Source organism: Ursus arctos, unplaced genomic scaffold (genome assembly GCF_023065955.2).
Source record: "Ursus arctos isolate Adak ecotype North America unplaced genomic scaffold, UrsArc2.0 scaffold_16, whole genome shotgun sequence".
Classification (NCBI taxonomy): Eukaryota; Metazoa; Chordata; class Mammalia; order Carnivora; family Ursidae; genus Ursus; species Ursus arctos.
This window is the reverse complement of record NW_026622830.1, coordinates 24,952,066-24,974,981: the sequence shown is the minus strand read 5'-3', so window position 1 is coordinate 24,974,981 and position 22,916 is coordinate 24,952,066. Positions and strand designations below refer to the sequence as shown.

At 49.3% G+C, this 22,916-nt stretch overlaps 1 protein-coding gene across 1 annotated transcript; it reads right to left on the bottom strand.

Moving 5' to 3' along the window:
* Positions 1-4,015: 4,015 nt before the first annotated feature.
* On the bottom strand, positions 4,016-20,503 carry SUN5 (Sad1 and UNC84 domain containing 5). Its single transcript, XM_026502857.3, is given in 14 exon segments — positions 4,016-4,069; positions 4,071-4,181; positions 5,238-5,324; positions 5,819-5,986; positions 6,449-6,564; positions 7,338-7,416; positions 11,461-11,569; positions 12,169-12,203; positions 13,534-13,583; positions 17,470-17,531; positions 18,439-18,505; positions 18,823-18,897; positions 19,110-19,168; positions 20,439-20,503. Coding segments are annotated over 14 exon segments (1,137 nt in total).
* Between the last annotated feature and the right edge of the window lie 2,413 nt (positions 20,504-22,916).

The window sequence follows — 22,916 nt, the reverse complement described above, 5'->3', positions numbered from 1 at the left end:
GAGGCCCCGTCTGTGCCATCTGTGTGATTGTCTCCGGGGCCTGGGGGGGATGAGGCGGTCAGGCTGTTCGCAGGGCCCCGCTGGGACAAAAGCCAGGATTCCTGCCCTCTACTCATGGTTCCGCAGTCAGTCCACCCGAACCTGCTGGAATTTGAAGTGACCGTGGGAAGGGTTGAAGGGAGAGCAAGCACCAGGGGCCTGAGGGTTGGGAAGACGTCGCAGCTCTGCTATAACCCGCCGTGCGAGCTCAGCAAGTCTCCCTGCCTCTCCCGTCCCGGTTCCTCATCTGTGGGGACGAGATGAGGCGATGGGGATGAACGCGCCTGTGCATTACGGAATGCTTGCAGGTGACAGCAGTGTGTGTCTAGAACACTGGGGAGAATTTACTTGAGTCCTTAAGAGAGTAGGAACCATGGAGGGTAAAGTGCCACATGAGTGTCAAACAGCAGGAGTTTCCTCCACAGCTGCTCTAACCATAGAAAACGTCACTGAAGGTGAAGACCCCATTTACAATCGCCCTACTGCTGGTGAAAGATCCAGGATTAGATCTGACAAAAAAGTGCAGAATTCATACGAAGAAAGCAATGGCACTTTACTGAAGCTGTTGAAGGAAAAATTGAAGACCCAGAGAGAAGACTTCATGTTCCAGGAAGAGAAGAACTGACATGGCCAAGAGATTTATTCTACATACGTGAATCCATAGAACCTCTGCGGGTCCAGCTGTTAAAAAATGCAGCTTGATTGACACAAGTGGATCGGAAAGTTTGCCCGGCAGAGAAAGTGTATGAGAAGCAGAAGTAAAGAGCGGGGTGCTCATCACGGCACACATGGACACATATTCCAAAGCTAGAGTAACTCGAAGGATATGGTGTTGGTGCAGGAAGAGGCAGGGGGCTCAAGGAAGTGAGAAAGAGACCAGAAGCTGTGCTTCCAAGCTACAGAGGAAAGATGGTCTCTACTGGTATAGATGGTACTGTACTGTGGCTTTTGGGTAGTAACTTAACAAAAATTAAACTAGATCCCTACCTCACACCATGCACAAAAATAAATTCCAGATGCATTAAAGAGCTTTTATACATCTGAATCTTGTGTGTGTGCATTTAAGAGTATAACCATCACTTATCACATATCTATTCTTACATACGTAATATCTATATAGATACATAGATATAAAATCAGTAGAAACGTGGGAGCATATTGCTATTATCTTGGAACTGGGCAGGTCTTTCCTGAAATGATACAACTTAGAATCTATAAAGGAAAAAATGATTTAACTACATAAAGTTTTCAAAAATATCTGCTGACAAAATACACGTTCAACAAAGTTAAAAGACAAATTACTGGAAGAAAACATGTAGAATGGTTGAGTGAGGCTGGGAGGGGCATTTGGGGGAGGAAGTGGGGGTGTCTATGGCTCAGCTTTTCATCAAATCTCAGTATGGTGTGGCTTTTTAATCACAAGAATGGTTCTAAAAAAATCCACAGAAATAATGCCGGGTTGGCTACTTGTGGTTCCCAGGTCCACTGATTGTTGATAGCAGCTGGGGGGTGGCAGGAGTACAAGGTGACTCCTTGAAGCCCATCCCACTGTGGAGACCATGGGAGGGCAGGTACTGGGGCCAGCTGCTGGTGAGGAATTTGGCGGATGGCCAGAGGGACGGATTCTGCAACAGGACAGGTGCCAGTCCAGGGTGCCCTCCCAGGAGACTAACATATTTCTGTTTATCCATCCTTCTAATGCCCAGCTGGACCCTTGCCAGCCTCTGTAGCTACCTGCCCCTTCCTGTATGAATTCCCTCCCCTGTAGGCTCCATTCCCTGGGCCCTTTCCAGTTTGGCCAGCCTGTCCCTCCTCTGGGACCCTGCTTAGGGGCAGTGTCGTGTCCCCCCCCCCCCCCCGGCCAAGGACTGGGCCTCCTATCACCGGCCTGGGGATAGAGGCTGACAGTCGCCTTGGTGATCATTTACCCAGGGCCTACTGTGAGTCACGGTAGACACCAGCACTAGCTACTGTTTTTAGCGCTTCCATAAGCTCTTGAGTAAATACTCAGCAGGGGGGACTCAGCTAAGGCAAAGATTATGTGTGCAAAACGAGTGACTGCTTTAGGGAAGAGAAACCAAAAAATTTATACCTGCGTTTCTAATAGCATACGGCAGTGATGGAATGTGCTATCCGAATTTATAGGATTTTCTTACATCTCTTAAGTATCCCAAATTGTCTCCATTAAAGGATTTAAGGTATTTCATAGCTTTTTTTTGTCAATTTTTATTGTGGTAAAAGACACATAACATAAAATTTACCATCTCAACTATTTTCAAGTTTATAGTTCAGTGGTATTAACTATATTCATAATCACGTGCAACCATCCCCACGCACCATCTCCATAGCGCATTCCATTTCGTAGAACTGAAACTACAATTAAACCATTAGCTCCCCATTCTCCCCTGCGCCCGGCCCCTGGCAACCAGTCTACTTCCCGTCTCTGCGAATTTGACGCCCCTCAGTAGCTCCTACAAGTGGAATCGTACCGTGTTCGTCTTTCTGTGACTGCCTTGTTTCATGTAGCATAATGTCCCCCAGGGTCATCCGTGTCGTGGTCTATTACAGACTTTCCTTCCTTCTCCAAGCTGAGTAACATTCCATTGTGCGGGCATGTCCTGTTTTATCTGTTCACCTGTTGTCGGACACTTGGTTGCTTCCATGTTCTCGCTACTGTGAACAATGCTGCTCTGAACATGGGTGTTCAGAGGCCTCTTTGAGACCCTGCTCTCAGTTCTTGTGGGCGTGTACCCAGAAGTGGGATTGCTGAATCAGACGGCAATTCTGGTTTTAATATTTTGAGGAACCGCCATGCTGATGATTACCACGCATCATTTTACGTTCCCACCAGCAGAGCACGGGGTTCTGATTTCTCCCCCTCCTCACCAACTCTTATTTTGTTTTTGTTTTTTTAGTTTCTTCTTTTTTTTTTAATAGTAGCCATCCTAATGGGTGTGAGGTGGTATCTCATTGGAGTTTTGATTTGCGTTTCTCTAATGATTAGTGATCTTCAGTGGGCTTATTGGCCATTTGTAAATTTCTTTTAAAAAATGTATTTGCCAACCAGTTTGTTTGTTTTAAAAGATTCTATTTATTTGAGATAGAGAGAGAGAGCATGAGGGAGGGGCAGTGGGAGAGGGAGAAGCAGGCTCCCCACTGAGCAGGGAGCCCAGTGTGGGGCTTGATCCCAGGACCCCGAGATCATGACCTGAGCCGAAGGCAGACGCTTAACGGACTGAGCCCCCCAGGTGCCCTTCATTTATATTTCTTAGGAGAAATGTCTATTCAAATCCTTTGCCCATTTTTGAATTGTTTCGTTGTCGTTGTTGTTGTGGTTGAGTTTTAGGAGTCTCTATATGTTCTGGATAGTAACCCTTTATCAGACGTATCATCTGCAAATATTTTCTCCAATTCTGTGGGTTGTCTTTTTACTTTGTTCACTTACCATCTTTGGAGGCACAGCATGGAATAGATATGTGATACCTGGTCCAGAGAGGGTGTGTGTCCTGTCTAATGCCACACAGTAAATGGTCTGTGTGATGAAACACTCTGTGGTGGGCAGAGGTGGGACTTCTCATCCCCACCTCATCTGATACAACAGCCACAATCTTGTTCCATTGTACAGATGGGGACACTGAGGTCCTGGGAAGGCTGGGTCTTGCCCGAGGTCACAGATGAGTCAGGGGCGGAGCCGGATGTGAAGCCAGGGAGACGGCTTACGTATAGGCATGAGACTGCCTAGGTTTAAATCCTGGTGCTGCACTTGTGAGCTGTGACCTCTGGTGAGTTTGGGCTCGGAGGCTTCGCTGTCCCCATCTGTGAAATGGGGCGTCGTGGGGCTATTGTGAGGGTGCCTGGACGCTCGGGACATGATGGAGAATTGCTAACCGTGGCCTCAGACATCACATGCTAGCCCACCCTCGCTCTTTGGAGCCAGAAGACACTCAGACTTGGGCTGGACTGTGAAGAATAAACTTTAATCTCTCTTGGGGTAGGGGCTCTAGTTCGGCTGCTCTCTAGGGCACTCTGGGTGGGGTCACAGAGCCGTGCACGCGCACTCGGTACAGGCAGGTGAAGCGTGGGTTCCCCCAGTTGCTTGATATCTTCACCTTGACAGCCCCAAAAGCTCGGACAGGCTGGTTCTGGAAAAGACTCACAGACATGGAGCCATTGGCTTCCACTCTGCCTGTCCAGAGGGGTGTTTGGGAGTGGAAAGGAACCCTTCCATTTCACAGGTGGGAAAACTGAGGCTCACAGAGGGGAATGGACTGTCCTGAAGCCACACAGGAAATTGATACTCAGGGGCTGGGATGGAAGGCGCTGAGGTCAGAAGGACTGATATACTGTGACTGAGAAAGTGTCCCAGCCTTGGGGCCCCGGCATATATGGCTGTGGGACCCCAGGGCAAATCACTGCCCCCTTGGGGCCTCAGTTTCCCCGCATTAACAGCTGCTTCCCAGGTTTGCTGTGGGCATGAAACCAGATCCTGGAGCTAGCTGGCCTGCCACCTGGTAAACGCTCAGTGAGTACTGCCTCCTTCTCTTTCGCTGCCCCCCACCCGAGGGGATGGAGCCCAGTGCAAAAGCTGGGGCCTTGGCCCTTGAGATCTCATTGGATGCTTTGAACCTTCCAGGGAATTACAAAGGGGAACCTGAGGCCCAGAGAGGAAGGGAATGGCCCAAGATCATGCAGATTTGTGGGGTCAGAGTTTGGGTCAGTGTCAGCCTGATTCCCAAGCTTAGACATTCCCCTGAGTCTCAGGGCCATTCTACCGGCCACCCCTCATGTCCTGCTTCTGTCCCCAACTTCTGCCCCTCCAGGCCTCCATTAGCGCAGGAGCAGCTCCCAGTATGGAGATGCTGAGTTGGAAGCCAGCAGCAGCCCTGGCCCAGAGGGCCCCTCCTGTCCCACATCTGCTGTCCCTGGGAGGAACTGCAGTGGGCGGGCTCCAGGGCAGGGGTGGGGTGGGGTGGGTGGGTGATGTAATCCTAGAAGCTGGATGGATCTCCTCGGGGTCCCACTTTCAGCCCTGGGCAGTGGCTCCACATGCTGAGCCTCAGTTTCCTCCCTTGTCAAGTGGGCTAGTGACAGTTGTGCACACCCGAGGCTCCTGGGGATAAAATGGGGTTCCCTGGGGAAAGCCCTGCACATGGTGTACGTTCAGTCTGTGCTCGACATGGGCAGCTTGTCTCAGGTACCTGGAGCTGGAACATCTGAATGATGTTTTCCGGCTGAAACTGAAACGCCCCCAGGAACACCTCTTCCCTGGGAGAGCCTTCCATGCCCTGTAGAATCAGAACCAAGGAGAAAGTATCAGGTACGGACGGGGCCTTCAGAGGGTGCTGCCTTCTCCAGCTGAGACTTGCATACCTCCTGGGATGGGGAACTCCCTACCTCTTTGGGCATTATTCCATTGCAGCACAGAATAATGGATAAGAAAGAGCACTGGACTGGGAATCAAAAGTCTGAGGGTCCTCTTCTAACTGTATCACTGACTTGTAGGATTTGGGTGTTTCCCTGACCCTTTTCTGGACCTCAGTTTCCTTGTCAATGGCCTCTGAAGACCAAACTAGCTCTGAAAAGCTTGGCTTGAAATAAGGTAGCTGCTTCCCTCCCATCCTCAAGGGCTGTGATCACCTCCGAACCTGGTCACCCTCAGCCTTAACAAAGCCTCATCCAGACCTTCTAGCCTGTGGGGTTGCACATACGGAGTGCCTGGAGTCCCACCATAGGAGGCCGCCCCTTAGCTAAGCCTTGCTCCCTGCTGGGGTGTGCTCACATAAATGACGAAGTCCTTGGGAGCAGTGTCCAGGCTGCCTGACAGGGAGATGGTCTTGGGGATGTGCTGCAGTGTCAGGTTGGACAGGTAGACCTTCTGGGCCAGTCGGATGGTCACCTGGCCTCGGTCACCCGAGAAGGCCCAGCAGTTGCCAGGCGTCATGTTGGGCTGGAAGGGGCAGGTGCAATGGGGACCACGCTGGGTGGGGGGGTGAAGGTGAATTCCTCATCCCACCATGGCTCCCCAGACCTCCTTTGCTTCCTGGATGAGCCAGATCCTTCCATCTGCAAAGCTTAGCTCAAGCATCACCAACTCCAAGAAGCTCCCCTGACTGCTGGCAGCAAGGATGAACGTCCTCCTCAGCCTAGCACAGGGAGGCCAGGGGCCTGCTTGGGGCCATGAGGGTTCTTTGACCCTCAAGTCTTGAGGGATGGGTGGGGGCCCCTTCCAGTGCCAAAGCAGGCTGTCCCTTCCCTGCCCCAGCCGCGTCTCTGTCTCCTGTTCTTACCTCTCCCCCCACCCCAGAGCCCCACCCCCTTTGTGTGCACCCCCAGTGTCCCCATCCAGGTCCTGCTCCCGGAACCCTGACCACACCCCTGCCACTCTCTCCTCATCCCCCAGCCCCCCTGCCTCGAGGATCACGTCCGGGGGCTGTGCATAGTTCCACAGCCGGATCCAGTTCCAGTAGGAGCGAGCCTTGTCGTGGTTGTACGTGGCTGATGTTTGCTCAAAGTCGATGGAGGCCCCTGTATGGGAGGGAGGGTGTCTGGTTGGGCACTGACGATGCACCAGGCCAGCGCTTTGGGTGAGTCACTGGCCCTCTCTGGACTTCAGGGTCTCTGGGAAATGGAAGTAAGAAGGGTGGAAACAATAGCGATGTTAACATCACAGCAAGCCTGTGAGGTGGAAATGAATCAACCCATGGAAGTCCTTCCTGCAGCTTAAGCCAATGCCCTCTGACCCCACATGCCCTTGGGCCCGGGTCAGCTGGGGCCGTCTGGCCTCCTTCCGTGTGCCTCTGGCGCGCTCCTGCTGTGTCCCCACAGAGGTATCTTCACAGGGGTTCCCCTGGGTCTGGAATACTCTTCCATCCTGGCTAGGTGTCATCTCGAATGTCTTCCCGCACACCCCTCTGCCCCCGGCCTCTCTCCCAGGCACCTCTGGTTTTCCACAGCTCTGATTCCCACCTGCAACTGGGCCCCTGTTGGTTTTTATGTGGTCAGTCTCCCCGACGTGGGGCAGGTGCGGCTCTGCTGGCCTCTGGGTCTGGAGGATGGTGAGTGGGGGGCAGGGTCGTGGGGGGCCTCCTCTCCCTGCTTCAGCCCCCCTTTCGAGGCAACAGAAAAGTGTAGCAAGAAAACCATCGGGGTGGGAGGGGCAGCGGTTAGCTCTGACCGTGAACTTCCCGGGAGCAGGGAGTGCTCCAGACCAGAGCTGAAGTCCGTCTTCTGAAGGGTTTCTGGGGAAACTTGATGCGGGCAGATTGTTGGGGTACGGGGGGCGAGGGGGAGCCACGTACCTATAGACTTTAGGGCAAAGTCTGGCTTTTCAATAAAATCTCCTTGTATCATCTTCATTATTTTCTGGGCCATTTTTTGCTGAGGAGGCAGAAAACACAAGCTGTGGGCTATGTGTTCTGACAGAGCATGTCCATGCGTGTGTTCACACCAGGTGACAGGCGGCCGCAGGAGCTCTCTTGTCCTTAACTGTTTACCCCTGCATGTGGAGACCATGACTGGTCCTGGCACAAGACCACGCAGTCACCACACCGTGAGGAGGCCCAGGTGACACAGAGCCATCCCTACCCCCTTCCCTGCTGGGTTTCCTCAGTGCTTCCACGTGCACTGTGACAGGGCGTCCCACGTGGGACAGGACTCTTAGTGAAGCGAAGGGGTAGGGGGTCTGGAGTCAGACAGACTTTTACTGCTGCGGGGGGGCTTTGGGCTAGTTACCGCCCATCTGAATCTTGGCTTTCTTGTCTGTAACATGGGAACAATAACCATGTCCCCTTCCTGCTGCTGTGAGGATTACAGCCAGGACTTGTAAGGTGGCTACTGTATGCCAGGACATTCTCAGTGTCACATACATTCACTCTTATCCCCTCACAACAACCCTAGGAGGTATGTGCTATGGTCACCCCTGTTTTAAAGCTAAGAATACTAAGGCACAAAAGGTAGCGTGTGCAAGGTCACACAGCTGGTAGGAGTCAGAGCCAGGCAGTTTGGTCCTGGTGTTTGGGCTCTTAGCTCCTACACTCTCCTGCCAGATAAAGATTGCAAAGCATTTAGCATAGTTGGTACTTAGTAAATCCTGGCTGTTATTTTTATTAGACTCTTCAAAACTATGACAGATTGTATTTCCCCCAAATGGCCACAACGCAGTCTCCTGTAACACACTCTTCTTTCAACATGACTTTGATACTCTGTCCGTTGAAAGGCAGGGCTCAAGTTCCCTCCCATCAGACTGGGTGGGCCTGTGGCTATGGCAGATGCTGTGTGACTTCTGGGCTAAGCCTAAAAGGGGGTACAGCTCTACTTGGTTCTCTGAGGATGCTCACTCTTGGAAGCCAGAGGCCATGCTGCAAGGAAGCCCACCCAACACTGAGAGCCCATGTATGGGTGCTTCAGTCAACAACCCTGAGTTCCCAGCTGATAACCAATATCAACTTCTAGACGGGCGAGTGAAAATGCTTCCAGATGGGTCCAGATACAGTTGCCAAGTCACCCCAGGCTTTAAGTCTTCCCAGGCGAGGCCTCAGACATTGTGGAGCAGTGACAAACCATCCCCACTGCATCCTGTTTGAATCCCTGACCCACGGAATCTGTGAGCATAATAACATGACTATTTGGCTCCACCAGGTTTTGGAGTGGTTCGCTGTGTGGCACTAGTAACTAGACTAGCCGCGGAGTTACAGGGCAGTGATTATGATTTGTTTTGTAGATGTGAAAACTCAGAAAGTTTACTGAACCGCCTAAGTTCCAAAAGGTAAGAAAAGATATTGCATCCATAAAACAAGAATAGAAATCTATGAAAAGGAACACCCCAGAGAGCAAAAAAGAAAATTCTTAGGAATTCAGAATATATTAACAGAATTAAAAAACCCAATAGAAGTTTTGGTAGATAAAGCTGAGATTATGCTCTCAATTTCAGAACAAAGAAAGAGAAGAAAACAGGGAGAAATGGAAAAAAAATAGAGGATAAGTTCAGGAATTTAACATTCAAATAATAGGAACTTCAAAAATGAGAATAAAGCAAATATGGCTGGGGGGAAACACCCATTTAATCACATGGGTAAAGAACACTTTTTAGGACTAACGTACGTGAGTTTCCACATTGTAACAGCACCAAGGGTAGCCAGCCCGGTAGGCAAATTATCATGACATTTAAGATGTAAAGTGAGATGCAGGGCTTCCAGGTGAGATGTAATAAGTTATAGAGGATCAGTGCTCCCAACTGGAAACAACAAGGAAAAGCCAGATAGTTTACCAAATCATATTTAATTTTTTAAATTTTTAAAAAGATTTTATGTATTTATTTGACAGAGAGACAATGAGAGAGGGAACACAAGCAGGGGGAGTGGAAAAGGGAGAAGCAGGCTTCCTGCTGAGCAGGGAGCCCGACGCGGGGCTTGATCCCAGGACCCTGGGGTCATGACCTGAGCCGAAGGCAGATGCAACTAAATCATATTTTAAAGCCACCACTGAGCTATGGGAGCGATGTGGACCAGAGGGATTAAAATTCTAGAGAGGAGAGAACCGTTCTGAAATTCACTGACAGTATTTTAATCCCGGGGGGCATTTGATAATTCTGGGCATAAGCTGAAGACGTGGGCTTAGGCTGAACAAGGGCTGCTACTGGTGAAAGAGAAAGAAGCAAAGATTTTAATAGTCACACAGGACTAACGGGACAAAACTGGAGACTTGATGAGCCTCAAACCTGAACGGTTTTCCCCATAAGATGTTAACTGAAACCCAAAACTATGGAAGAGGCTAAAGAGCTACCTTGAAAACTTCTGAAAGACAGAGTAAAACTTCCCAGTCTCACAACGCTTGGGAAACCAAATCCCTTTCAGTGAGGGGACCTCAAAACAAAATAAGCAAGAGATTAAAGCCCTACAAACATCTTCTGACTATATATCAGAACCCTGTGGAGGGCTTGTTGAAACACAGACAGTTGGTTCCCATCCTCAGTAGGTCTGAGGAGGGCCCATTAACTTGAATTTCTAATATTTTCCCAGGTAATGCTGATGCTGCTGGTGTGGGGGCCACACTCTGAGAACCATGGCCCTAGAAGGAGTGGTGAATCAATACTGAGAAGCTGCAGCTGCAGTTGAGGGCCCTAAACCAATTATGGGCTCAATTAGAGGCTGAGAATTCAAGCTTACCCCTGGCAGAGAAGGTAACCCCTGGGATCAGAGATTTTGCATTGATGCAGGACTGGAAGACAAAATTGGAGATCTGAGAAGCCTTAGACATACAGTCAGTCTTTCCCATCAAGACATCTACCAAAAGTATGAAGCTGCATGGGCAGGACATTGAAATCTTACACAAATTGGAACCTAGGTCTGAACCAGCTCACTAAAGGTTTACATAGGAGTGATCAGTATACTCATCTTCCTTACAAAGAAAAGGGATAACTCTCTCTATTGAAGTTATAATTATCTGGAGCATACAGTTCTTTTGTATACAATGTCCAGGAAAAACACTAAAAAATTTCTGGACATGAAGAGACAAGACCATTTGATTGATACTCCAAGAAAAACAGACAATAGAGAAACACCATAGATGATCCAAATATTGGATTCAGCAGACAAGGATTTAAAAATAACTATGACAATATGTTAAATAGAAGAAAAAAATGGACAACATAGAGGAGATGTTGGAGAATTTCACCACAGAATTAAAATTTATGAAAAAGAATCAAATGTACATTCTAGAACTAGACAATGCAACGTATGAAATTAAGAACTTACTGGAAAAAATTTAATAGTAGATTGGACAGAACAGAATACAAGATCATTAGTGAACCTGAAGAAATTTAAATAGAACACATCCAAAACTTAAGCACATAGAGAAAAAGAATGAAAATCAAAAACACCAGGTAATAGCATAGGAATTATGTGGAACACAATCTAACAGTCTAGCATAGATGTAACTGGAGTCCCAGGAGGGGAGGAAACAATATTTTAAGAAATAATAGCTAAGAAATTTAAAAAACTATTGAAAAACATCAACCCATAGATCCAATAAGCTTAGCCACCCCACCCAAGCAGGTTAAATATAGAACATTGGAAATAAAAAGAACATCCTACAAACTCCCAGAGATAGAAAAAACAAACAAACAAACAAACAAACAAACCATACTCAAAGGACCAATAATAGCACGACTACACTTCTCAACAGCAACAGTGTAACTAGAACACAATAGTGGAATTCTTTCAAAATTTTCAGGGGAAACTTTCCTATCTAGAATTCTATACCCAGCCAAACTAGCAATCAAATGCAAGGGTGAAATAAAGATATTTTCAAATGTGCAAGTTCTAAACAAATTAATAAGTCTCCCCCAAAACTTGAGAAATAGGAAACAAGGAATTAAACAAAGAGAGAAGTCAGATGTTTGGGAGCAGAAGGCCAGTATCTCACCTCGTCTGACATGGCTTCCATCAACTGAAGCTTGGCAATGAGCTGGGTCATGTTACCTCGGAGGTCCTGGATTTCCCCAGTGTGATGCCGCACCTTCTCCTGGTACATTCTTACGAGGAAGGAATTAAAACATGGACCGAATGATTTGCGAGGCTGCTATTGTCACCCTTAACTTATACTTTTGTCAGTCAGCCCACAAAGAATTAGCCTCACATTTTCTCACTCTCCTGGGCCCATCCCTGGCCCTATCCAGCAGGTTCTTATCTCTAAAATATTACTCTTGCTCTTCCTTCTACATCAGATATTTTTAAATTCAACTTATTCCTTCCAAATATTCCTGAGTATTTTGTTTGCAATTAAGGATGTTACCACCAGGTGGTATCTTGTTGGTTAAAATTTCTACTCAGCTACCATTTGCTGAGTGCTAACCTTAGGCCAGGAATTATTCAGGACAGTTTACATCTTCTTCAACATTCATAATTACCCAGAGCAAGGTGGGTGTGATGCCTCATCTCATAAATGAGAAGTCAAAGGCTCAGAGAAGTGAAGTAACTTGCAAAAACTGAGCCATGAACGAAGTATGGGAACTGGGATTAAACTTAGGTTGATCTGACTGCAGAGCCCACATTCTTAGCCAATACATCACAGGCCCTAGATACAGTTCTGGTTTTTAAATGATAATAAGACTATTTAGCAGATTCTTCTTACCTCAAGCTCTGCAGTGGACTATTTATGCTGTCATCCTGGTAGGGTGTTGAGGAAAGCAAGAATCTTTTTCAGATGGCCTAATCTGGGCCCAATAGAACTTTACCCATCCATTCTCCCACAACCATAAATCCATCCATTCATTCACCCTCCCATTTACTCTTCCATCCATTCACCCACCATCTACCCAAAATCCAATATACCCTCCATTTTAAATCCATTCGTCCACATCCATCCACCCTTCCACCCATCCACCATCCCAACCAACCACCCTTCCCCACTCATCTACTCTTCCATTTATCCAAACTTCCTTATCCACCCACCCTCCTATCCATCTAACTTACCTTATATATTGACCCTTTCACCAATCCATTCACTTTCCCATCTATCCAACCTCTCATCAACCATCCGTCCATCCATCCATCCACCCATCCATCCATCCATCCATCCGTTTACCCACCCGTATATCCCATCTGCCCTCCCATCTGTCCATTTTCTCATCCATCCAATCTTCCATTCATCCATCCATCTATCCCCCCAGCCATTTCCCCACATCCCTGCATCCATTACTTCCATTGTCCCATCCATTCTCCCTCCATTCCACACTTCCATCTGATCATCCAGTCAGCCAACACTGATTGTGGCAACCCTGTGCCCAGCCCCGAGGTGGACATCGCTGGAGTGAATCAGACCTGGCTCTGCTTTTAAGAGCTCCCAATACAATTGGGAAAATAGTCATGATTACAGAAGACTGCACTCATGATTACAGAAAATTGTGGGAGGAAAAGGCAATGTCATCACTTCGCCCTGTAATTTCTGAGGGAAGTGACACTTTAGCTGGATCTTGAAGTATATGAAGGAGTCTAAAAGGGGAGAAGAGGAGAGGGAGGGACAAGCTCCTCAGATCCCCTTTCTCTTTAGGCCTTCTGAGACTCTTTACTGTCCTCTGACAGGGATCTTTGGCCACTGATTTCCTCCTCCTTCCTCCCCAGGAACCACAAAGTAAATGTCTCATTTTATTTGAGCCGAAGAACAAACTGCCTCGTGTGGAGAGAGAACTCTGTTCCATCCTCACTCTCCACTTGAGGAGGGAGACTCGGCAAAAGAAAGGTCACCTCTGGAGTAAGTGACAAGAGAGTCCTTCTGTAAGAAGAAGGACTATTGCATCTGGTCTTTTAAAGTCACATTGTGGTGGGAGAGGTGGGTTCCGGGTGGGTGGCATGGCAGAGGCAGAGATCTGGGGCTGGGATGAGGCAGGAGCTGATCAGTGTCCAGATGTGGTGAGAGTGAGAGAAGCTGATGGAGGCAACCTGGCCTAGTTGGGGTGAGGTTAGTCAGTGAGGGGGCCTGAAGAGAGCACACACTCACCTGCCAGACTTCCATTTTGGATGGTAAGTGCATAGAAAACATCCAGAATCCTGTGGGGCCAGGAGAATGGGAGTAAGCCATTTAAGATGCAAGGTTAAAAGCTTAGGTTCTGGTGTTAAGGTATCTGGATTCAAATCCCAGCTTTGGTACCAACATTGCACAACTGTGGAAGAATGTACTTAGTCTGTCCACACCTGAATGTTCTCCTCTGTAAAATGGGAATAACAGTAATATCCACTTCATGATCAAACGATATCATATGCACAGTGTCTCACACAAACCAAATAATCCATGTCCCGTCGCCCTGCCCTGTCCCAATTCTACTGAGGATAACTGATGAAGAGAGAAGAAAAGGAGATGGTCTTCCCTGAATTTTACGATCTCTGTGCTGCCTGAAATCCCACCACTCAAGCCATTATTAAAAGTCTTTAAAACCTATTCGTTGTTCATGATAAAACAATCAACAAACCAAGAATAGAATGGAACTCATTCAATCTGATAAAGCCCATTTACGAAAAACCCAGGGCTAATAACATATCTAACAGTAAAAGACTGGATGCTTTCTTCCTAAGATAAGAAACAAGACAAGTATATCTAGACTTGCTATTTCTTTTCTTTCTTTCTTTCTTTCTTTCTTTCTTTCTTTCTTTCTTTCTTTCTTTTTTTTTTAAAAGATTTTATTTATTTATTTGAGAGAGTTAGAGAGAGCACAAGTGAGGGAGAGGGAGAAGCAGGCTCCCTGCTTGGGGAGAGAGCCCAATGTGGGGCTCGATCCCAGGACCCCCGGAATCATGACTTGAGCCAAAGGCAGACGCTTAACCAACTGAGCCACCCAGGCGCCCCTACTTTTGCTATTTCTTTTTTTTTTTTTTTTAAGATTTTATTTATTTATTTGACAGAGAGAGAGACAGCCAGCGAGAGAGGGAACACAAGCAGGGGGAGTGGGAGAGGAAGAAGCAGGCTCCCAACAGAAGAGCCTGACATGGGGCTTGATCCCAGAACGCCGGGATCATGCCCTGAGCCGAAGGCAGACGCTTAACGACTGAGCCACCCAGGTGCTCCTACTCTTGCTATTTCTATTTAACATTGTCCTGAAGGTTTTAGCCAGGTCGATTAGTCAAGAAAAAGAAATAAAAGGCAGATGACATAATCTTGCATACAGAATCCTAAAGTATCTGAGACGGGGTGTCTTGCCTAGTGTCAGAAGTGATAAATGAGTTCAGCAAGGTTGCAAGATACAAGACCAGTAAATGAAAATCAATTATATTTCTAAACACAAGCAATAAACAATCTGAAAATGAAATTAAGAAAACAATTTCATTTACAATAGGATCTCGAAGAATAAAATAGTTGGAATAAATTTAGCAGAAGTGCAAATCTTGCACTCTGAAAAAAAAACATCACTGGAGGAAATTAAAGAAGACATAGAGATAGATCAATAATGGAAAGAAAACCCATAGGGATTGAAAACCTTAATATTGTTAAGGTGACACTACTCCCCAAATTCATCTATGAATCAACGCATTCTCTCTCAAAATCCCAGTAGCCTTTTTTTAAGAAATGGAAAAATTGATCCTAAAATTCATATGGAAGTGTAAAGGACTATAACTACCAAAATAATTTAAAACGAACAAAGTTGGAGGACTCAAACTGGATTTCAAAACTCACTACAGAGTTATAGCAATCAATCCAGGGTAGTTACTGGCACATAGATAGACGTATACATCAAGGGAATACAATTAACAGTCCAAAAATAAACCCTCCCATTTATAATCAATTGATTTTCAATAAGGGCACCAGACAATTCAAGAAGGGAAAGAATAGTCTTTTTACTAAATGTAACAACTGGATGTCCAAATTCAGAAGAATGGAGTTGGACCCCTACCTCACACCATATGCAAAAATTAACTCAAAAATGGATCATAGACCTAAATGTAAGGGCTACAACTATACAAATCTTGGAAGAAAAAGTGGGAGTAAGTCTTACTGGCTTTAGGTGAGGCAATAGTTTTTTGCATCTGACATTACAGCACATACACGACAAAAGAAAATATAGATAAGCTGGACTTCATCAAATTTTTAAAAATTTGGGGCGCCTGGGTGACTCATTTGGTTAAGTGTCTGTCTTCGGTTCAAGTCATGATCTCAGGGTGCTGGGATCAAGTCCCTCATCGGGTTCCCTGCTCAGTGGGGAGTCTGCTTCTCCCTTTTCCTCTGCCTCTTCCTCAGCTTGTGCGTTCTTTTTCTCTCTCTCTCCCTCTCTCAAATAAATAAATAAAATCTTTTTTAAAAATTTAAAAATTTGTGTCGCAAAGGACACCATCAAGAAAGTGAAAAGACAACACACAGAATGGGAGAAAATACTTGCAAATTGTGTATCTGATAAGGGACTTGTATCCAGACTATATAAGAAATCTTTACAACTCAATAACAAGAAGACAACCGAATTTAAAAATGGGCCAAGGTCCAAATAGACATTTCTCCAAAGAAGATCTACAAATGACGAATAAGCCACGCAAAGACGCTCAACATCATTAGCCATTAGGAAAATGAAATAAAAACCACAATGAGTTACCATTCCACCCCCTCCCCAAATGGCTAAAATAAAAGACAGATAATAACCAGTGTTGGAGACATTGGACCCTCCTACGTGCTGGTGGGAACGTAAAATGGCGCAGCTACTCCGGAAAAAAGGTTGGCAATTGCTCAGAGAGTTAAGTATCGAGTTGCAGCATGACTCAGCAATTCCACTTCTAAATATATACCCAAGAGGATTTATTTATTTGTTTATTTAAAGACTTTATGTATTTATTTGAGAGAGAGCCAAGCAGGGGAAGCGGCAGAGAGAGGGAGAGGGAGAAGCAGACTCCCCGCTGAGCAGGGAGCCCCACGCGGGACTTGATCCCAGGACCCCGGGGTCATGACCTGAGCTGAAGGCAGACGCTTAACTGATGGAGCCACCCTCGTGCCTCTACCCAAGAGAATTTAAAACACACGTCCACACGGACATCTTACAGGAAGATTCCCCGGAACATTATTAGCGGTGGTCAAAAAGCAGAAACAACTATAATATCTACCAAACGATAAACGGACAGACAAAATGAGGCATGGCCGTACAGTGGGATACTGTCAGCCATAACAAAGGGTCGAATGCTGCTCTGTGCTACACCATGGATGAACTTTGAGAACACAATGAGGGAAAGAAACCACCAAGACCCATAGTATGGTATGATTCTATTTATATGAAATGTCCAGAATAGTTAAATCCATAAAGACAGAAAGTAGATTAGTGGTTTATCACCTAGATCTGGGGGGAGGGGGAATGGGGAAACAACGTTAGGGACTGGGGAATTTCTTTGTGGCGGTAGTGAAAATACTGGAATTTGATAGTGGTGATGGGTGCAGGACTGTGAATATACTAAAAACCACTGAATTACACACGTGAAAATGGTGATCTTTATGGTAAGCGAATTATATTTCAATAAAGCCATTACTTTAAAGAATCTTATTTGTTGGGTTAAGTTTCCTAGGAATTTCTAATTTCCTAGGAAATTCTCTCCCCCCGCCCCCAACGCCACAACCCTGGGCCAGTATGCTTGAGCGGAGGGAGCAGATCCCTTTGTTTGGGAAAGTAAAGCTGTGATGTGGGAGGTGGTAGCGATGGTTGATGGTCGGAAGGAAGCCACAGAAAACTCGGAAGTGAGTAATGATGATCAGACCATGGTTGGGGGAGAACTTTACAGTTTTCAAGGCTTTTCTTAGCTTTCAAAAAATTTCTTTGGTCATCAGTTAATTCACTCCTCACAGCAACACTCATTAGACAGATGGGGAAACTGAGGCTCCTAGAGGGTCACTGTCTTGCCTAGGGTCACATAGTCAGTGTCAGAGCCTTCACTCTTTCCCTCCCCAGGTTGGGGCAGGGCTCTGGAGACGTACCAAAAGCACAGAGGACCAGAACACCTGTCTTTTCCATGAGCTTCTGGAAGAACAGTTTGCATCTGGAAGACAGAGCAGCAGCGGTCAAGGTGAAGAGGGACTTTGCACAGGCTAGTGAGTCCTGGCCTGGCCCTTGCCCTTTTCCCACCGAGAAGGGCAGGACCCTCCCTGGGCAGTGAGACACCCCCTCCGAGATGCTGACCGAGTCCTGGGGTTGCACAGCATCACAGGGGGAAGAAAGCTCTTACCCCAGTATCTGGGGCCATCAGAGATCCACTAGCAGTGGTCACCCACATCCTCTTCACACCCTTTCTCCATCTACTAACTGTCTGTTCCCTCCCTTCTGTCCTGGGAAGCACATCCTTCAGGGTCCAGTGCTAACGACTATCCCCTCCTCCTAAGACCTCCAGAGCAACACTGCCCCGCTCCCCTTACCACTGGTTTTGTTGCCTGCCTGCCTTCCCTTGACTGGGAGCTCAGGAGTGGTGACGGTCAAAGCTGTGCCCAGAGTAGGCATTACAGTGTTTAGAATGCAAACTCTTAAGGGAATGAATGAGGCGGAAAGTTCTGCAGGAATTTGGAGAAGTTTGCATGGACAAGAGAGGTGAAAGGAAAGGATGGAACAGGCATTCCAGGCAGGAAAACAGCATGTGCCAAGGTACTGGGGCAGAAATAGGAATAGCAGGCCCAGGGGGTGAGAACACTAGCCTTGCTGGCCCAGTGAGTCCACAGCAGGACACATAATGAGGCAGCTCGGAAAGGAAGCGTGGGACAGGGTTCCAGAAAGGTGCAGGCGAAGGAGGGAGCCACAGTGGGTTCTGAGGCAAGGGGATATGACCAAAACCAGGTTTGGGATGGCTTCTTCGGTCTGGTGATCAAGAGGAGGTTCAAACCAGTGAGGGGGCTGCCATGGTAACGAGCTGCGTGTTCCCAGCCGCCATCAGCCTCGCCTCTCCTGCCTCCGCTTACCTGCAGGTATTGAACAGAATCTGGTGAAGCTGGGTCCTCAGGAAGCAGGCCAGGCAGGTGATCCAGGCTGCAAGGGAGGCAGGAGAGCAGTGAGCAGCCGCACCCTTCTTCTCATCCTACAAAGCCTGGCAGGGGGCGAGGCCCTATTGCTGGGAGACCCTCTCAATTTCCTAATCGAGCCCAGGGTGACCCTGCTCCCTCCTACTCCCTCTCTCCAGCCACCCAAGAGATCCTGGCTGGAATGGCACCCCGACACCTGCTGACTTCCCTCCCTCGCCTGCAGCCTAGCGTAGGCCTTACCCGCCCAGGTCAGCCTGGCCTGAGGCCTTGCCCTCTTCCCAGGCCCACACTGCCAGCCAGGGCGGGTCTTGAGGAAATACGTACACACACACGCCAGCAGGCACTGGGTCAGGCCCGGGGCCGGGGCGTGGATGCGGATAGGCAGCACGAAGGCATCACCTGCAGGGAGCAGGGGGCTGCACGTCAGGGCCAGCCTCGGGGGCACGGTGCCTTGCAGACACCAGGGGAGCACCCCGGGCTTGGTGCGGCCCTCCCTGCTCCCCACCCCGGCCCTCGCTGGATGACCCCAGGATGCCCATCTAGGCATGTCTGAGCCTCGGCCCCTTGCTGTTCACGAAGACCCCGGGGCTCCCCTTCCCCTCCCTGCTCACTGGCATTTGACAAAGTGTCCTCTGTTATCCTGCAGGTGTTCCGGCTTCTTGGGGCGACCCTGGGGATAACAAGATTTACGATCGCATTTTATAATTTTCAAGAAACACCGTGTCCCCATGTTCCAGATTGAGAGACCGAGGTGCAGAGAAGTTTGCCCAAGACCGCCAGCCAGTCCATCAGGGACACACCTGGGTCTGACGGACCCCAAACCCAAGTCTCCTTTGAGGAAAGGACTCCGTCTGCTGTGGTAGTCACCGGTGGTTATCACCCAAATGCCAACCCCTCCCCTTGCTGGCAGGAGGCTGATTTTGTCCCTTGTCCCCTCCAACCCCGTGCGATTTTCGATAATCGTGATTGCTCTAAGCCTGCTCTGGTACTCCCAGTGCCTTTGCTGTGGTTGGCTTGGTGGGGGGAGGTCCGCAGGGGGCAGGGGTGGGGGTGGGCTGGGCATAGGGGTCTGGCACTTTTGGAAAAGGCTTTCTCCTCGCTAAAGTGAGACCCACAGGAACCAAGGTCCACTCTCCTTGCACCTAGACAGCCATGCTTCTCTGGGCCCCTGGAACTGTGGTAGCCAGCTGTGACAGCGGGGAGGCCAACAGGAAGAGCAAAAAGATGGCAGGGACCTGAGTCTCAGGGGACAGTGAAGACCCACGGACTTGACGTGTTCTGGAGCCACGCACCGCTTAGGACCTCTTAGTGCGTGAGATAACAAATTTCCTGTATTTCTCAAGACAATGGTCTCTAAGCATTTATTATTATGCCCTCCCCTGATGCATTTATGTTTCTTTATTAAGAAATCATATATATAATACCACATATATTATTTACTCTTTCAAATGTGCAAATTTATTTATACATTCCTGAGTAATAGAAATGAAAAGGGGGTGAGCTACAAATATATACACTGAAGTTCTAATAAGTTATCCCCTTCACCCAGGGGGATTGGAATATAGACCCCATTTGGGGGCCCGTGGGTGGGCAGATGGACGGCAGAGGCACGCGATTCCACACTTACCGGCCGCGTCCCTCGCTGGACTGGGACCTCCATTGGGGCAGGGAGCTCATCTGCCCGGTGCAGCCCGTGTCCCCGGCACCTCGCCCAGCGCCCGCACACAGTAGGTGCTCAATAAGCACGGGCGGAGGGGATGACTGCCCCTCCACTCCCTCGGCGGGGAGAGTTTAGGGGAGCCCCCGTCAAACCTCCCTGAGCTCCGCCGCTGCGTCTGTGCGGGTGTCGGTCACGCCTGCTCACCTCCGGGGGGAGGCCAGAGGGCCAGCGTTTTGTAAACTGCCAAGAACCAGGCAGAGGGAGGGGCTGCCGTCCTCACCTCCTGGGCCTGGCGTCTTCAGGATGGTCGCACAGGTCCACGGGGCTCCTTGAGGACCGCGGCATTGATTCTCTTCTCTAGGAGATCTCGGGGGAGTGGTGCTGGGCTCTCTGGGAGTCGGCGAGGGGGAGCGGCTGCCACTGCCGCCACCTCCTAGCGTTCCCTGGAAGGGGCCCCGCGGCTCTCCCCGGGTCAGGTGGCGCTGTGGGCACTGTGACCTCACAGAGCAGGGGGTGGGGCGGGGGGCCCTGCCAGTCTCCAGCTCGGCCCTGGAACTCCCTTGGATGAACCCATTCTGACCCACTTTCCACTTTCAAGATGAGGAAATTGAGGCCATGCCAGTATCTCAGGAGGCCCCAATATCCAGGCCGTGCTTTCTCGCGCCCCCGGCCCCTTCCCTGCTCCAGGCTGCCCAGACTGGCCGCCTGCTCAGGCTGCACGTGAAGACGTCTTCAACGCGGGGCTGCTCACGTGGACATTTCGCACAACACAGAATAACCTATACGCTCTCGTTCTAGTAGTTCCACGTTTCCCGGTGCAAAATCAAAGCAGAACAGGGTGGAAACGTCTGGCTATGGTTTTTTTGTTTTGCTTTGTTTTGTTTTTGGTCAGCCCTGCCAATGGAGAGTTTATTTGGATTGTGAAGCTGAAATGAACTCCTTTTGCCCCTGGTGGCAGTTGCTCAAATGCTAGGCTAAGGTCCTGTGGCAAGCAGAAGAATCGCCCCTCAGGAAGGTCTGCACACTAAACCGCGAACGTGGGACCGTGTTAGGGTACAGAACAAAGGTGACTGGGAGCTTGCAGATGAGATTAATGCCGCTGACCAGCTGACCTGGAGACAGAAGAATATCCCAGCTTATCCAGGCAAGGCCAGTGTTATAAGGGTCCGGTAAATGGAAGAGGGAAGCAGAAGGGACGTGGGTGGCAGCATAAGGAACCCTCAGCCCAACTTGCTGCTTTGAAGGTGACGAGGTCTTAAGGCAGACCGTGAAACAGCCTCTGGAAGCTGGAAAAGGCAGGGAAACGAACCCTCCCCTAGAGTTTCTAGAAAGGGACAAAGCCCTGCCAATACCTTGATTTCAGCCAAGCAACATGGATGTTGGACTTCTGACTTCCTGAAAAATAAGATGATAGGCTTGTGTTTTGTAATAATCTGTTAGAGCAGCGATAGGAAACGAAGACAGCACCCCTTGGGAATACTCGGTGAAGGGGGAGCCCTGAAATGCTGCCACTAGACTTGGTACAAGGGTCTTTCAGTTGTCCATTCATTCATTCATTCCTTCATTCAACAAATACTAACTGCGCCCCTGCTATGTCCCGGGCACCGGCTCCGAGGGCGAACCGAACCGGCTCCCACCCCTGGGGAGGAGGGAGTGGCTGGCAGACCGCCTCGCACGTCGCAGGTGCTCATCCAACCATGCTGGCTGCTGCTGTGGGCCGAAGGGGCTGGTGAGAATCTCCCTCCTTTGTATCCACTGGCCGTCAGTCAATATGCCCAGCGCTGGGTATGTCGAGGAAGAGGAAGCGTTCATGCCAAGAGCAAACACTGAGAGTGGCTTTGGTCAATATTTGTGCCCCTTTCCACTGAGTCCGCTGTTTGCCCCGGCTGCAGTGAGGGCCAGGAGGCCAGGAGTGGGATGTGAGGGAGTCTCTGGCATACGAACAGGGCAGGGGGGCTCTGTGCTTTCAGGGGAGGGCTTGCTGGTGTCTGTGGTCCCTGGCAGTTCTGTGGGGACTAGTGGGGATCCAGTACACGGTGGGCGTGGGCTCTGGGCCTGGTACTGGTGTGGAGTCAGTGGGAGCCATGAAGGGCTCTGGAGTGGGAGAAGTCTCCGAGTCCTTTGTGCCTACACCCCAGCTGAGTCATGCAGAGGAACAGGTGGGCTTTCCCTACGGTTATGCTATCACTTCCCGCGCACAGTAAATGCACAAACGCATACACACCCCCGCCCCGCTCATGCCAGGAAACAGCCAACTACTCACACACACGCACCTAACGCCACACACACACAGACACACTCAGCGTACCGAGCCCACATACGCACACTATACACAAAACTCCCACACCTGCACTCATGTGGGTTCACGCACACGGGCAGGTCACACAAGCCAACACGCTGACACGGCCACTTCACGTACACACTCGCACGCACTTTCCTCTGATGCTAGTCGTTAGCACCTAATGCGTATGCCTGTGCGTGACCGCACACACCCCATCCGCACATACATACGAGGCGCATGTGCACGCACAGCTGCTCGGGCCGCAGGCAGCCGGGCGCGGGCTGGAGCCGGTGACGCGGAAAGGGACGATGGCTGCGTCGATTGTGAGCAATAGGCATCTGGAGGGAGGCTGCGGTGTGAAGCGGCAGGGACCGGGTCGGCCACACGCCCTCTCGTCCGTTGCCCTTTGAGTCAAGGTTCCGTGTGTGACCAGGAGCGGGGCTCCATCAGTGACTGGGGCTGGGGCTCGGGTAGCCT